Genomic DNA, 16,907 nt, shown 5'->3' on the forward strand with positions numbered 1-16,907 from the left:
TGACGGAATAGTCATTTGTTCAAGATATAATTATATTTTGAAATCACATGAACCTTTTAAAAACTGAAATTATTGTTGTAGGCAATGGACATTTTAGAAGGTTATACGTTAGCATAACCTGGTTGCAGATTTGAATTTTGTGTTATGTTGTTCGGGTAAAAGTAAACATTAGTAGTCCTTTATACATTTGTGTATAATTTTGTACTCTTTGAACAGAAAAAAGTTGACCTATGGTATGTAAATAATTTTTATATAACATTATGATTAATGTTTACTATTTTTATAAAAGTTAGGCAACCGAATACACTTTCTGCAAACGAGACTTTAAATAGAGCGACCAGACCACTTCTGTGATTTTTTTTTCCAAACTATATTGCAGTTGTACTTCATCCTTTTTAAATAATCCCTATGAGAGATTCACATGGTAGATGTTACCTTCTTTCAGTTGTGATATTTTACAATATGTTACCTTCTTTCAGTTGAGATATTTTACAATCTGTTACAGGTTAGGTTACAGCTTTTTTTTCAGACATATCTTTTCAGTTGTAGGTACTGAAAATAGGTGGCTAATATGAAACAGGTGGAAAATGACAAGATTTTTCTTGAAGAAATTTCACTTAGTTTCATATTTAAAGTTTTGCTATGCGACGAGAAACGTTGCGTTGCCTTGTTCACTCGAACAACCTTTCTAGAACTACCCTTCAAAAATGCTAATTTTTCAGGGTAACGGCATAGAGTCTCGATTTAGTTTTAAATTTCATAAAGAACTTCATAAATTGTCACATTATGTTATTTACAGACCTCATATATATCTGTCTGTTATCTACTTTTTCAAAATCATTAAAATTTAACATAAGGTTGAGATTTTCTTTATTTTCAAGCATTAAAAACGTAATTTAAAAGTAAAGTATGTTGAACTTGAGACACATTTCTTTCTAGTTAGCCTGCCTGTTCATCACTGGTGACAATCAATTTGCTAGTAAGTGCTCATTGAAGGGATTTACACCTCCCATTGTTGATTTGATAAAGAGAGGTTTAGTAATGACGTATCCATTACGATCTTCTATATCTGTTGAGTGTCTCTTAAGTGTCTGTATGTATTCAGTTGAATATAGGTGTTTGTAAAATGTATCCTATGTAAGTGGTATTGATTGTGAGTGTTTTTTAAAAACCTTATTTCAACGTCATCCACATACCTAGTATTACAAGCATTTTATAACTTTGATTAGATCCATATGGGTCGCGGTGGCGTAGGCCCTAAGGCCGCCCTACAAGAATCTAACTTTGATTTTTGTATAATATAATATTGTACTAAGTTATTAAATAAAAAGTTTCTAATTTATTAAAATACAATACCAAACATATACTTAAGTATATTAAATTCACACGTCACAAAATATAAAGTTCTATGACTCTTTTTTAAACGCACAAAACTGTGGTAAATTTTAGGATTTTACTAAACTTGTCATTCACTTTCTGGCCAAGTTATTGGCTGAAATGCCGAACAAGGGGAGATCTAGCTGACCGCAGTAATGAATGACCAGTGGTAACTAGATGTTCAACTGTCTGCTGTCGATTTTCAGTTGAGTCACAGAGAAACTTAGTGGAGTCTAAATTGACGCAAACGGGTCAAATACTCTCTTAAAGTTCCCTGGCCAGCCAGTAATTGGGTTAGTTTGAAATTTGGCCTCCAGCTCTTTGACTTTAACATGACAGACGCACTTGGAGTTCTCCAGTGTTTCTCCCATTCACGTAAGCTGAGCTATTCTGATGCTTTGTAAAGAAATGTAAGAGGGTATTTGCTGTATCTTTCTGTGTGTTTGAGTGAGATAGATTATAAACTATAGTTTACATGAGTTTATGCAAAACCCGAGTCTTTGTTCGAGTAGCTCATCAATCTAGCTCTGTAAGCCCTATATTTATTGTGTGAGTATTGTTGATGTACAGGTCTTGTGAATATGAGTGTTCAGGCTTATAGTTATTATTAAGGATTTCTGGCTTTTTTTGCCGAAGTAAGATCTATGAGCTCTCTATAGTCTGGAAAAGGATAGTATAAACTCCCGCTTCTTCATTCCTCGATTTAAATGCGATATGTAGGCAGTTACAAATTCCATTAATGTGGTCAAAAGCTGCAGTCTTCAATTCATATTGCTGGATGATGATGATGATTTATCCAGATGTTATGTGAGATCGTCAATTATGGCAGTCTTTCCGGATCGAAATTTTATTTCTTTTAAATGAACTAGACATTTGACCACACATGGATAAACTGAAAAAACTGTTCTCTGCTGACCTATTCATATTTAACTTTTCAATCAAGTAAATTAGTTGATATTTAAAATTAATTTAAAATACCATTATTATGCCCGTAAACTGAATTTCTAATTCAATTACAATCAATTACATTTTTTAGTTTTGATTTGAGACAAAAATATTACTTTTAGTTCTAAAGAGTCTTTTGAAATTGTGTTTACTTTGAATCTGTGCATTATGAGCTCACAACCATTCATTTTAAACAGCTTTCATGTATAATGAATATCTATGTTGCATTATTTTTCTCTTTGATGTTTAGAGATGATTCTGTACGTGAGAGCAGCCGCCTTAGCTGTCACCGTAGTTGTGGCAGTTTCTACATACTTATGGACAAGGGCTCATAGTAATCGTGCTCATAGGGAAAGACCATTAAATGTTGCACCTAGGTTCTTATTTCAGTTAGCCTTATCTTTAATTAGAAAAGTAGATAGAGATTTTTTTTTTTTCCAAAATATCATAAGTATTAAAAAAGTAATAATTTTTTGATATCGTTTTATTATTTGGTAAGTGGTCATCATTAAACATATTTTTTTTTATACTTTTTAAATTCCAGCCAAAATGATCCTAGAGCCGAACAATCTGGAAACTTCAGTAGGTTCGTATATTTCCAATATCACCTAGTTTTAAAATTTGTTTTGCTTTCAAAAATGGCCATATTATCTTTTGTGAGATATACTTATTCTCATGTCATTTTTATTAACAATAATTACTGTATTCTGAACAGTAATCAGGTAATCTCTTTGTATAATAGAACTTGATTCTGTTTAAATTGGATTATGTTTAGGGTTATCAACTTAATGTACGCCTCTCTTCCTTCCTTTAAAAAGAGATATTTTATTGGCAGACTTGGGTGGAATGTTTAATAGGTTTTTCCATCCAAAAGAAAAGATTTTCTGCAATTTGCAGCAGCAGTAATGTCCTGTTTTTATAGTAGAAATATATTCTATAATAATTGCATTACATTCATTTCAGTGATGTCTTAGCCCAATATGTTTTTCTAAACATTTATGGTAAAATTGAAGATGAAAGAACAATTCTAGAGGTTAATGCGTTATCTTTGTTCGTATCTAGTAATGCGGACCTAACCACATTTTTAATGCTGTATTTAAGAAAAAGGAGTCTATCTAAAATCAACTCCGGATAAGGCGGAATAATAAGGCAAATAGTTCTGTATTTCATATAATATTTCGCCTATTAATTTAATAGGTGCTCAATAAGGAAAAAAATGAAATTTTGCTATTCGATTGAAGTGTTGAAATGACAGGTGTCTGTGACAATCTGTCGTCTAAAAATTATCGTATAAAATATTCTTATTTAGAAGACAATCGCCTCAACTTTTTTTTTTTCTTCCACCGAAAATAAAATCCAAGGCCTAAGACCGGGAATCGAACCCAGTACCACAATGCATATTAGCATTGCTGGTCTCGCCTCCTAACCGCTCAGCTACTGTGGCGCCTAAACGGTTTTTATAATTTTGTATTAGAATTTGTACTGACTTAAACTCTATTTGTGAAAACTGATGTTTAAACAAATAAATTATTATTATATTGAACGGGCCTTTTTAAATAGTGTCTACATTTATCTACAATGCTACGGAAAACCTTGTAAGTTCCTTTACACATAGTCCCTACCCGCATATAAAAAGTATTGTTGACTATAACTTAAATTCTCTTAATTATAAAAAATACAAGCATGAAGGTTTTTTTAAAAAGTTTTTTGCCTTAGTATTAGGTTTGACTTATTAACCAATGTAAATATTAATGTGTTGTGGAGAGTATATAGGAACTGCAGGCTAAAACCTCCTTTTATATACTATATTTGTATAAAAAAAATTTAAATTGTAAATAAACTTTTAAAATTTAAATAAATAGTTAATGCTTCAAATTTGTTATATTTTCGATTATAATCGTATACTAGTTATCCCCATTTATATGTTATCTTAGTTCTTGTCAATTTGACCATCAAACATTGTTCTTGGGAATTAAGTGAGTAAGGAAATCTCAAAATTTATAGTTATATATTACAATGAATCATCGCAACATATTATTTATTACACATTGCTAAGGGATTAAGAGAATTAGAAAAAATATTATTTATATTTTAATCTTGATTTGTGTGTTAGTTTAGACAGTAGAAGAAAGTTTACCAATCAGATCATTGGCTATTTTAGTCTAAGAAAGGGTTCATGTAAAAATCCATTTTAACTCTTAGATTACTTATTTTTAAAAAGATAACTTTAGGGGTGAAAGGAAATTTTAAGATAAATTTAAATTTATATTAGATCAGTTAAAGGTGTATCTTAACTACAGATCATTGGAGGTAAGCATCTCATGCTCCTACCTGCTTAATACCTGGTTTCTATATAGGTAAATATCTTAATTTTGAATTAGTTAAAAAATTTGATTTAATATTATTTGTTTAATTTCAGTCTCAATCCAATAGGAAGCCAAAATATTAGGTAGGTGTTTAGAAGTAAGAGGAATGAGTTAATTCCATTATTGGTCCAGTTACTTGCATTTTTCTCGAGTTTCAGAAATTGCCTTGTATGCGACGAATCTTTGGATTCTGATGAGCAAAGTTACACTTTAGAAGCTTGTAGACATACATTCCATTTAGTTTGCCTACAGAGTTATCAACTAGCAAGATCATTGGTGAGATTCAAATATTTTTTGTAGTTTAACAATTGAGCCATTCATTGCTTAAAACGATTTAACTCCACCTTTTAAAAGATCTTAAATTTAAGTGTCGAAGTACATGGTTCAGTCATAAGCTTTTTATATTTATATAAATAACATTTATTATAAATTTGTCAAATAAAAAAGATTCAACATGATTAATCACAAAAAATTGTTTGTCCATTGAATAATAAATAATTTTTTTTGAGAAGCCATTTTGATTAACTCCATGCTCTAATGTAAATTGTTGCATTAATTCAACACTTAAAAACAGTAGCAGGGCGCTAAATGATAACTGCAAAGTTATTTGACTTTTTATTACAATCAGAATTATAAATAAACAATGTTCATTATTGCATCGCATTTCTCCATTTTTTGTTTTATTGAATTAATAGAATACTACAGTGAACGGCTCAATTATTTGATTGATAAAAATAATAAGAAGCATTAAATATTTCTGTGACAAATTTGTATAAATTAATGACAATACAATATACCTGTATATCCTGATTGCTTTTTATTATTTTCATTTAGGACGGAATTAGGTTACTTCTTATTGCAGACAACATTCACATCCTTAGGATAAAGTAAAGTAATTGCCTATTTTTTCAGGCGCGGCTTTACGTCTAAATACAAAATTAGGTGTCGTGGACAAATATACTTTACTGTAAATTTCTTTTATTAACCTTTAAATAAAATTCAAGGCCTTAAGACCGGGAATCAAACCCAGTACCACAATACATAGTAGCTTTGCAGGTCTCGCCTCTTATCCGCTCAACTATAGTGGCGCTTACATCCTTAGAATAGAAACCTAACCAAATCTGAAAGTTCAAAAAAAAGGTGCCTTCGTGCGGCTCGCTACATAATCATAATTTGAATATAAGCTCATAAGAGTTTAAATAGAGAGTGACCAGGACTTTTTTTCATACAGGATTTGATCTTGATTTATAACAACTAATATTTTTTCTTGCAAAATAATTTTAACTATGAAGCATCATAATATGTTGGCAAATGGTGTTTGACAGAATTTACTGAATGCACGAACAGAAATTGTACAAATTAAAACAATTATAATTTGCCAACCAGATTTTAAATGGACAAAATTTAAATTAAATTGAATATAAAGACAATTTATCATTAAAAGAAACAAAAATTTTCTAACATTTACTGAATATAGAGAAAAGTATATTTAAGAAAATAGATTAAAAGAATATTTCGTAATTAAATTAATAGACTATAATTATCTACTTAAATTTATAATAAAAAATGCAAAGCCAACAACCAATACAACAAAACTTTTTTCGCATATATTACAAATTAAAAAAAAAAAGTTTTAATTATGATGTTTGTTGCTCTTAATTGCTTTGATGTAAATTAAATTTTTTCATTCAGAATTCAGGAACTAAACCCTCTAATTTATTGAGAATTAAATGTTACACAAAGGTACACAAATCAGTAATAAAATAAAAGGCTTACTTCATGACGACGTCATCAGCAGACAATAGCAAAAATAGCTTTACCGCCTTGGCAATATTTTTGGTAGAAAGGGGATGAAAAAATACATACTATGACGGGCTCTTCTTTCTCTTTGATAACAAGTTAAAAAATTGAAATAGGATTAATAAATACTAGAGTTTGAAATGGCCTAACACCTTTAATTTTGAAGATATCGAATTGCAGTTTACGGTTTCTTTCATAACTTTTTATGCTCTTTAAAAATGTGTATATGGAAATGGTGGTCAAGTACGAACCCTCACTTTTAGTCGCACGTCAGCCGCGTATGCGGGCAGGAATCTAAAATATTCTGAAACTAGAGGGTAATGGGCAACCAATTTTTTCCTCTACCATTTTTTGCTCAGATTAACCGTTTAAGCATGAAATGCATTTGTGCAGTTTTAAAATGAACACCCTGTATATTTTATATATATATTCGAAATTCTCCAGTTAGCCTTAGAAATGTTTCATTTAAAAGACTGAATTGAAAATAGAATCGAATTCTGAGGAACATATTTTGTTCAATTAACATTGAAAATATTTTATGTTTCAGGAGAATGAGAATGGATTTGTTTGCCCTGTTACAAGTTGTAGGACAACCTTTGCACAACAATAAAAATTTTTCTTAGTTTTCTAAATCTTTTGTTATTTAAGAACACCATTAATTAATTAATATAAGCCACAATTGTTTACTTAAAATTTACTGTTTCCATTTAAACATTTTATTTGTATTATATTCTGTTTTTAATTAATTAATTTTTAAATTTGTACATTCTTCATGTCCGCTCAAATAAAAGATAATTGCTACACGATTGCTTATATTCTATTTTTAGGATACACTATATGTTTACAATGTTTATTAAAGAATCATGTGGACAATTAACGAGAAAATCACGAAAAAATGAAAAATCTAAATTCAAAATATAAAATTAAAATTTAGGATGGAAGATTTGCGAGGAATCGGTCAAATAAAGCAACTCGTCTTTTTGCCAACGTTTCGACAAATATATTGTCCTCTTCAGGGCGTGGCTCTGCGGGTTGGTTGAGTTACAGAAACTGGAATCGGTCAAATAAAAACCAACTTGTCTTTCTGTAACTCAACCAACCCGCATAGCCACGCCCTGAAGAGGACAATATATTTGTTGAAACGTTGGCAAAAAGACGAGTTGTTTTATTTGACCGATTCCTCGCAAATCTTCCATCCTAAGTTTAATAATTTGCGGTCACGAAAACTATATATTCATAAAATTAAAACTTCATGCGATTTGTTGCATTTCAGTTAGGTTATTTACACTCACGTGCAGAGTATTTCCAAAAAGGGGGACCATTTTTAGAAAGACTCACGAGATCAGGTGATTCAGAACTGAAGTTCTTGGTGAAAACTGGAAATAAAAAATTTGACGTCATTACAATTCTCCCATAGACTAAATTGGAAATAGTAAAAAATTTAACTGTCGTTAAGAATTAATAAATTAGGTCTCAATAAAATACACATAAAAAGATGGACGTAGAAAAAAAATGTATTAATGTTCTATTTTTATGCATTAAAAAGAAAATAATTAGACGACAAACTTTACATTTTATTAGAATCGATATGAGTTATCTATCAAATATAATTGGTGTTTTGATTGTATTTGATATGATTAAGGCCTTGTTTCTTTTTGGTAATAAGATAAATGTAAAATCGTTATTCAATCTGAAGAAAATGAATTTTTACTTTTTTCTAAATCTAATATTTTGTATCAATTATACTAGATTTTAAAACAACACACTCTATCATTATTATATATACAAAATGACCTGATTGATTTCTGAAAGACTTTTTTTTTTTTGTTTATGCGATATAACTAAGCAAGTACAGAACTATCTCAACATGCTTAATAGCCTTAATTCATTCAACAAAATAAAGTTTAAGCTAGGCAAAACTAGTTTGAAACGTTTTTCTTGCAGCATACACTTAGCGGGAGGTAAACATGATGTAATTCAAACAAATAAAAAAAAATATCACAGATGACTTTCTCGTATTTTATTACACTGGTCGTGGAGAACTATCCCTGCTACATGGTCCTGGATGGCACTTTCTTCCACATTCACGTCTACACGCTTTACCACAGCAATGAGGTGTCACTCCAGCAATCTGCGCAGCAAAGTGTAAATAAATAACTGGGAGTAACTTCAGCGATTTTTCTTCCACTTAGTTGAATGAACTGTTTATAAAAATGTCCAATTTTTATAGTATGAGTTGGTGTAAAAATAATTCCAATAATCCCAAATCCCAATAATACGATAATACAAATAAAATAATATTCGGGCGATATTGAATCATTATCTTTAAAAAGGAATAACAGCATCAATAACTGCAAGCCAATAAATATAAAAACGAAAGGGTCATTGCCCTTTTTGTGCGTTACGATGGTATTGGTTTCATAAAAATTTCAGGAAAATAGCTTAAAGGTATGATAAGATTGTGCAGCTGATCCTAAAACAAGAACTAGAAAACTTGACTGCTTACCCATAGGCACATGCATGAGATTGAAATGGTGCCTTCCATCTGAGGGAAATCTTCCATGAATGACTCTCACCTCGTTAAAAGATACACGGAGATGATGTAAATAAAACTTTCTTAAAAATTGTTTTATAGTGAATTGTCCACTTGCGATACCAAACACTCAAAAACAATGATCGTTGTGCTCTAGACCTGTCTTTTCTATCTCGAAGGAAAATCTTTGCGATAATGCTCAGCGAGTTTTGAAGCTTTTTTCGAGTTGGTTCTCGATTTGCGAACTGACTCATTCGAATCCTATTCAGAACCATTGGGTAGCTGGTCTATGTTATTATGGTAAACTGTAGGCAGACTGCTTCGACAAATAAAGACCTGGGAGTTCATGTCTTTCTGCTTATAATAGCCCAAATCCCAAGATCTCGCTCTTTGGGAGCACTATTCTTTCAATCCATTCTCTTATTTCTAGGAAGCGCTATGATCCAAAAGCTGAGTCTTGGACAGCACCAACATTGACAACCATTGCTGCTGCCTTCCAATTGCCTATGTTAAGCAACGTCTGATTGTTGGTTAGCAAAGCAATGTTTCTATCTGAGACAAGGCCTACCGAAATCTTTGGACCACACATATTCGATAGGATGAAATAGTCCTTAGTTTTCAATTTTTACTGTAGAGCTAGCCCAATGCAGTACAGCAATTCAAAGCAAACACCGGAGTCCTTGTACAGATCTTTAATTTCGGCGTTAATTCTTAGATTTTTTAATTTTTTCACTTAGCAGCTTGAGCTCAATATGGAGATAAGCACGCTTGATTGTGTTTGTTATAGTCTAGTTCTCAGATTTAAGACCTAAAAGGTAGATAATGTTGGTCACAGTGCATTATCGGATGGACTCATAAAAGCAAAGATTATATTTAGTGGACGACGAACGTGTGATAAAGGAGCCACATTACATCTTTATTTGCACTCCTATTCATTTGTGAATAGCCATCAAATGGACATTCTTTAGGTAAAATTCACTCTAGGAAATATGGAAAGTATTGTCAGTAAAAGTAATAGGCATCAACTTTACAAGAATTTAAAAAATACTAACCACTTTCGGTTCTGCTACACGTCCGCACATACATCTGTATCGTAAAGTTAGTCCATTATTACGTATATCTTTTCGACAAACTGGACAACTCCAAATTGATTGATTGACTGAAATTAAAACAAAACTATTACATAAGTAATGTACATTGTAAACCTACGTTTTTTAACAGTTGGACTGGGAGTGTAGCAAGATTTATGTAAAAAATTTAATATATATTTACTTTATATGGCTACACTATATTAAAAAAAAAATTGAATAAAATTGATTTAGAAAGAATAGATTCTATTTACAAGACGCATCACATTTACGCAATTACGATATTAAATACATACCCGGATTGACGACAATCAAAAAAATGAAACAAGAAAAGGCATGAATTATTCTGAAATCCCAACATGAGCAAAACAAACGGCTCTGCACTTAAAACATAACACTACAATAAAAAATGTGATAAGATCAATTATCCTTAAGGATTAATCTCAAGGAGGAAGATTCCAGCAAGTGTGCACAGATCGCTAAGAAACTCACCTTATTTTCAAGGAAAATTATTACAAAACCTAATGAAGTGCCTGACATATATACAAACGAAGACAAGAGTAGCGTGTTAATCGGAGGTTTAAGAAGAAAACATTAAAATAGGAAAGTGTTTTTTCCTTCTCCGGTCAAAAATGCGTTAACTTTTTAAGTTAATTTGATCCTATCAAAAAATGTTAGTGTAAAAGACAAAATTCATTGAAGCCGGAAAAGACCTATCACCATAGGAGTCTCTGTGAGAGGTCTTAAAATGCTTAAAATTAAAATAATAATTATTATTATAAGGCAAAATGAAGGTTTAATACTTACCATTACTTTCAGCCCATTTTGATACACAATTTAAGTGAAATATATTCCAGCAGTGAGGACATGACCACACTTTATGCTCGTAAGATATCAAATCAGTGCAAATTATACATTCTGCTGAATCGCTATTTAATAAGGTTTCAAGTAATTCTCGTTGATTTTCTTCTACAAAGAAATCATTTATAATAAACATACAAGTTTTTGAAAATATAATTATTTCTTAAAACAGCACTAGCTAATCTTTTTCTAGTATCTATATCGAAAATTATGTACTCAGCTATAAATAACGCAGTTAAAGACAAAGCCAACCAATCTATTTTTAAATCGTAAATATGTGTAACTTTTAAAAACACCATATTATTTCTTAATCACAACCAACATATTCTGAAAAACTAGTTTTCCCAACATGATTTTCTTTGCAATTAAATTTAGTTAGTGGAATTTAAAAAATACGTACCTTCCCGTGATTTAGAAGTATTTCTTCGAGATTTATCTCTATTTGAACATTTGGTTGAAGCACGTTCTGGGTCAGGTTCTCTCCTAAAGCAAAAAATTTTTACGTTTTAATGGAACCAGTCAAAGAATTATAGTTTTTTTTTTGTTAGTTTTTCACAGTAACTCACCTTGTTCTATCATATTCAAATTCCCTGCGAAATGCTTCTTGTTGTAGTAATATTACAAGACCTAGGCCAATACCAGCTACTGCAGTTAATCCAAGCTTAAGTAATAAAGACCACATTTGTATTTTCTATTATTGTAGTAATTAGTTTTATTGTCATATATACATAATACCTCGTCACATACTAATTTCTAACCGTGAACATTGTAATGTGTACTAAAATAATCAAGGGACTAGCAACACCTGACAACTGTCAACAAACTGGATCATCTGTTTAATCAGCAATTAGGTAGTATTTTGATATAAATACAATAATAAATTTATTTATTTATTTTTACTAGGTTTTATTTAATTTTATAATGGCTAACAGTCAAACATATATATATATTTCAATAAGGTAGGTAGGAATTTAGCTGTTTGAACTTGGCGTTAGGTTAGACATCTACTGTTACATTTTTGGCGGCAGATGATACCAGATCTGTGTAACATTTATAACTGCTGAAATTCCATCCTTAATAGTATAAAACGGAGAAACGATGAATTACAACCAGCAACCCTCTTTCCAAGAAGTGCAGTTAATCTAATTTACCAGTCAATTTTTTACATTTAGACGATGGTAATCACTAAAGTAAAGTAATTGCCTATTTCTTTCAGGCGGGCTTTACGTCCAACTACCAATTAGGTGTCATAGACGGAGACGACTAGCTCACTTTACTGTAAATTTCTTTTATTTAACCTTTAAATAAAATCCAAGGGTTAAGACTATAGGCTATATGAATATAGCCTAGTACCACAATACATATCAGCTTCGCAGGTCTCGCCTCTAACCGCTCGGCTACCGTGGCGCCTAAATTTTAGATTGTAATTACTATGCAAAGTTTAAACAAAATCGTTGGAGCCATTGTTCAATTAAAACAATCCAGTCAGTAAAGTGATATTTACAGTTGAGTGATTTGGATAATATAAAAACTAAAAGACTTAAATTTTAAATTGAAATTATAAATAAACTAAACTTTTAAATAAAATGTATAAAATTTATTAACAAAATTAAATAAATATACAAACATTTAGTAACAATCACTAATAAATTTGGAAAAGTTACATTAGTAACTAGGTACATATCTAAGCTAAGACATTTTCAGGATACTTGACGGAGTCCATGTCATACATATTAACTTCTCATATAATGAATTTGCTGAAGTAAATTGAAAACAATATGGCAAGTTAGTAACTTTTTCTTTAGTAAAAGTGTAAAGAACACTCTTACTAGTTACTAAGTAGACATTGCATTATTTAATGAATTTAATGGAAAAAATCTCCCTTAATTTTCTTTGAAAACTCTAATGTAATCATTTTTTACTATTTTTTTTTAACTTGAAGTGTCAATAGATATTCTCAGAAGATTCCAGTTTTTCATAATTTTATTATTAATATTCATATTCTGAAAAAATCATCTGCACATTTTTCGCGCACGGCAAAGTACTTCTTGTATGCTTCCATTTTTCTCAAGTAAACGAACTAATATTTCTTTTTCTTCTGTTGAAACAGTCGCATCAATAACTAAAACAATTAGAATGATATGTGATTATATTAATTGACATTTTTAATCGGTAGTTGGACGTTGAAAAACGCCTGAAAATTAAATTACTTTTAATTTCTAACTTAATAGTTTTCTACGATTTTTTAGTAGCTACTATCAACTGTTATGAAAATGCAGACAAAAATTGTAAAAAATAATTGTTATTTATGTTTAAAGTTTTTCTAATTCACTTATTTTTTACTAAGTGGTTATCAATGATAAAAAACAAATAGTAATTTATTAGTGATTATCGGATGATAATCCCCCAATTATAGATCCATATTATCTATCATAATGATCGTGAAGATCGTGGTGGATTTGAAAAGGAATTATGCATTACTTGTATTGTTTTTACCTATACGATGGTTTACCACTTACAGCAACCTTGTACTGTGAACAATTATGAAGAGTGACAAGATCGTTTAGAAATTAATAGTCCATTGCAGCGAATTTCAAATTTTTTGTAATAGTTTAATATAATGCAGGACTGCAAATGAACCAACAGAAAAAGTGGTAGCAACACCGGATGACAAATAACTTGTAATACCATCCTTGCCCATCGTGAATACTATTTGTTTTTATCGTTGAACAACTTTAAGCGAAATAAAGAATAGACAATCTAACAACGTCGATACAAGAAATTTCTAGCTGAAGATGAATAATAGAAGCCGAAACGTCTAATAAAGTAATGTAAAAAGAGAAAAGAAAGATTTTTACTAAAAAAATATATTTTTTGGAAGTGAAACAGCCTGTTTTTGTTAATAATAATAATAATAATAATAAAATAAATGAAATTCACAAGTCACCCGTGGGAAAAATCATCACTATGTAATCGGGGTCGGCTATAGACTCGGAAAGTGGAGCTCAGATTTAAAAAATTCTTTATATCAATAATTAATTTGTGAAAATAGACTTAAGAACTCAGTGTAATTTCTAATGTATTAGCAATAAAAAGATGGGAGTTGTTAATAACAATCTTACATGGTTAGAATCTGTACAGAACTAGGTGGAAAAAGCAGCAACTTTTTAGAATTAGTAAAAAGGTAGCTATTTTTTTTATAATTTCTAGTCTTCTCCAATAGAGAACACCAAATATACCTGTAAACTATACTATTCTTTTAAAAATAATACTCTCAGCGTTAAGATTTTTTTATTACAATTTTGGTTCATGAAATATGAAATTTAGTTTATTACTTAAAATGTGATTCTTCATTATTATGAGTTTAAATCAAATTTCCTATCAATACTATAAGAATTTTTTCTTATTCTTGTACTTATAATAAACCAAGGATTGGTGCAATGAATTGTTAAATAAAGAAAACACTTTCTTGCTTAATTGATATTTAAATTTTTATTAGAATTGATTAGAAATACTTACATTGCCAATATTTGTAGTCATCAGTTCTAACTTGTAGCCATTTGTTAGGAAGTTTTCCATTTTCAGATTTTTTATAGAAATAGAAGGTGTATATATCCGGTTTGGTAAATGTAAGATAACAATCAAGATATTGTTTATAATATTCCATAAATTTGATTACATTGTCTCGACGTTTTTTTAGTTTTTCCAATTCTTGTTTCTTTTCTAAAAAAAAGAATTTTTAAAAAAAGTGGAATATTGTTTATCTACATTTAGGGAGCTTGGATTACTCCTAAGTTATTTTGTAATTTATAACATATTGCAATTAAAACATATTTCAAACATGTTATAGAAACGTCTGCAAAGATTACCATTCTCTAATGTCAACACCTCTCTTAAAAGATCTTCAATATTTTTTTGAGATACTTCTTCATTTATTTTGTTTATTTCTGATTCCAGTATTTCTGATTTAATTTTCAATTCATTAATGGCCTGTAACTTTGATTCAAGGTCAGCTTTTGATGTACTGATCTTTTTTCTAGTATTATGAGTATTTGCTTGCAGACTTGTTTCTACAAAATTCAAGAAAAACAAATAATAAAATGAATAAATTTAAGTGAATCAGAAAATAAATGAATTATAAGAAAGTTTTTCTTCACTGGACGATATAAGACACCTCCTACATAAAGATAAGACTCACGTCAGATTTGTTTTTTTAGAAATTGTGATATGAAGAGAATACAACTATTCATGTTTTGACGGATTGTTTGGATCACAACGAATAAGGTTCAGGATCTTTGACCGGAACAAGTAGCCAATAAAAGAGCTAAGGCTTTTGCTCCCAGGTATTACTGAAATACATTAATTTCTTCTAATGTGCGCATAAATACCCAGCCATTTGGTTTTGGATATTTAACTTTAAGACGTCATTTATCGTTTAATCGCTAAAACTAAAACGCTTTTTTTTTTTGTACTTTTTTATAAGGTCTTTATCTATCTTTATAACGATATCTTCTAGAATGAAGTCCAAAGACTGGGTGAATTAGATTTGTTTAACCAGCTTTAGATCTAGGTGAAACACGGCTTGAATTGCTGTAATTGTTTCTGTGTGGGATAGCGCAGATTTTTATTCCTCTCCACGAAATAAAATTAACAATAATTCATTAATTAACAACAATAAATAAAATAACAACCTAGGATGTTTCTCTTCAGTTGAGTGGAAGGAACAAATGGTGAAATGAGATTTCCTTGATACATTAAAAATGGAATATAGAATTGGGGAAAAAAGTAATAACCAGCAATTCTTTATCTTTATGGTCCAGTAATCAATCGATTTGTAGAAATGCAGGTGACTATACTGATATTAGGTCTAGGGTAAAAAATATCGTTATTTAAACTACGTTCAACTAACATACTTCGATTAAGAACTGTGCTGAGGAAAATTTATTTTGCGTGATAAAATCTCTGGCATTTTGAAACTAGATGTCTTATCACCAAAAAAACTAGAGAAAAATATCCTGGTGTTAGCAAAAATTTAGTTTTCACCTAGTAGACCCAAAAGCAGTTTGTAAAATAAACCTTTTGGCTTCAGGGGGCAGCAGCCTCTTCAAGCTATTAAACCCTTCTGATACTACTATTATAGCTTTCAACTTGCGGTGTTAATTTTTCCCTTAATTTAGAGGCGAGGCCCTCAAAGACGTATCGTTGGTAGTGGGTTTGATTCCCAAATAAAGGAATTTATTGTAATGTTTGTTTGCCAATATCTAATTTGATAGTTGGACGTAAAGCCCACATGCAAAACTAGGTATTACTTTACTTTTACATTAATTATGATGCTGATAGTTATAGTTTAAAAAGCAGAAAATTTAGACTCAATTAGAGTACATTTTACTTATTAAAAGAATAAAATCTATTGCAACAGAAACGGATCTTGATATTAAATAGACATTTTAAAACTTTATCACGTTACAAAAAAAAAAACACTGTTTATTAAAGGATTTCTATCAGTACCTGGTCAACTGAAGTAAAAGTAATACTAACCTTGCATTTCCATCAGATTTTGAAGCCCTGTTTTTAATTTGTTAAGTATATTTGTTCTTCTGGTTTCACTTTTCTTTACATCTTCTAGAACATTGGATAAACATACATCCAACTCTGGAAAATGTTTGAAGGATACCTGCAAATAGACAATTATATTAAGCAAGATTAAATATACAATACGTTCGAAATATTAGTAAATAAAATTATTCCACTTACAAAAGAACTGTCACCGCTACTATCCATATCTAAGTCAAATAAAGAAACAAATTCACTTTAAAATTAAAAGTTTTATTTATACCTGTTTCATCAAGCAAACAAACCGCGAATAACATTCAATTCAAATGTATTCAGCCTTCTAGATACATGTCAACTAATGTTAATTTTCTGTTAATGATTAAC

General features: G+C 30.1%; 3 protein-coding genes across 3 annotated transcripts; 1 reads left to right on the plus strand and 2 right to left on the minus strand.

The window, feature by feature from the left end:
- Positions 1-78: 78 nt before the first annotated feature.
- Positions 79-7,294, plus strand: LOC141450255 (uncharacterized). Its single transcript, XM_074120466.1, has 6 exons — positions 79-233; positions 2,573-2,699; positions 2,867-2,908; positions 4,742-4,771; positions 4,847-4,964; positions 7,036-7,294. The coding sequence occupies exons 2-6, from the start codon at positions 2,575-2,577 to the stop codon at positions 7,096-7,098; spliced, it is 378 nt and encodes a 125-aa protein (XP_073976567.1). The 5' UTR covers positions 79-233; positions 2,573-2,574; the 3' UTR covers positions 7,099-7,294.
- A 690-nt stretch (positions 7,295-7,984) lies between these two features.
- Positions 7,985-11,814, minus strand: LOC141450252 (NF-X1-type zinc finger protein NFXL1-like). The gene is made up of 5 exons (XM_074120463.1): positions 11,537-11,814; positions 11,371-11,453; positions 10,917-11,078; positions 10,074-10,180; positions 7,985-8,619 (listed from the first exon to the last, which is right to left on the minus strand). The coding sequence occupies exons 1-5, from the start codon at positions 11,650-11,652 to the stop codon at positions 8,512-8,514; spliced, it is 576 nt and encodes a 191-aa protein (XP_073976564.1). The 5' UTR covers positions 11,653-11,814; the 3' UTR covers positions 7,985-8,511.
- A 733-nt stretch (positions 11,815-12,547) lies between these two features.
- Positions 12,548-16,889, minus strand: LOC141450250 (uncharacterized). The gene is made up of 5 exons (XM_074120460.1): positions 16,725-16,889; positions 16,509-16,644; positions 14,840-15,040; positions 14,490-14,693; positions 12,548-13,092 (listed from the first exon to the last, which is right to left on the minus strand). The coding sequence occupies exons 1-5, from the start codon at positions 16,749-16,751 to the stop codon at positions 12,983-12,985; spliced, it is 678 nt and encodes a 225-aa protein (XP_073976561.1). The 5' UTR covers positions 16,752-16,889; the 3' UTR covers positions 12,548-12,982.
- Positions 16,890-16,907: the final 18 nt, after the last annotated feature.

Source organism: Rhodnius prolixus, unplaced genomic scaffold, assembly GCF_049639745.1.
Source record: "Rhodnius prolixus isolate KJV_2025 unplaced genomic scaffold, Rpr scaffold_2, whole genome shotgun sequence".
NCBI lineage: Eukaryota > Metazoa > Arthropoda > Insecta > Hemiptera > Reduviidae > Rhodnius > Rhodnius prolixus.

Coding starts and splice junctions, on each gene's coding strand:
- LOC141450250 (XM_074120460.1), bottom strand. CDS start 16,751: ATGGATAGTAGCGGTGACAGTTCTTTT. Junction 14,694..14,839: donor GGTGTTGACATTAGAGAATG/GTAATCTTTGCA, acceptor TCTTTTTTTTAG/AAAAGAAACAAGAATTGGAA. Junction 13,093..14,489: donor TGACTACAAATATTGGCAAT/GTAAGTATTTCT, acceptor TAATTGTTTTAG/TTATTGATGCGACTGTTTCA.
- LOC141450255 (XM_074120466.1), top strand. CDS start 2,575: ATGATTCTGTACGTGAGAGCAGCCGCCTTAGCTGTCACCGTAGTTGTG. Junction 2,700..2,866: donor CCATTAAATGTTGCACCTAG/GTTCTTATTTCA, acceptor TTTAAATTCCAG/CCAAAATGATCCTAGAGCCG. Junction 4,772..4,846: donor ATAGGAAGCCAAAATATTAG/GTAGGTGTTTAG, acceptor CTCGAGTTTCAG/AAATTGCCTTGTATGCGACG.
- LOC141450252 (XM_074120463.1), bottom strand. CDS start 11,652: ATGTGGTCTTTATTACTTAAGCTTGGATTAACTGCAGTAGCTGGTATT. Junction 11,454..11,536: donor TTTGAATATGATAGAACAAG/GTGAGTTACTGT, acceptor TTTTTGCTTTAG/GAGAGAACCTGACCCAGAAC. Junction 8,620..10,073: donor GTGTAGCAGAACCGAAAGTG/GTTAGTATTTTT, acceptor TTTGCTGCGCAG/ATTGCTGGAGTGACACCTCA.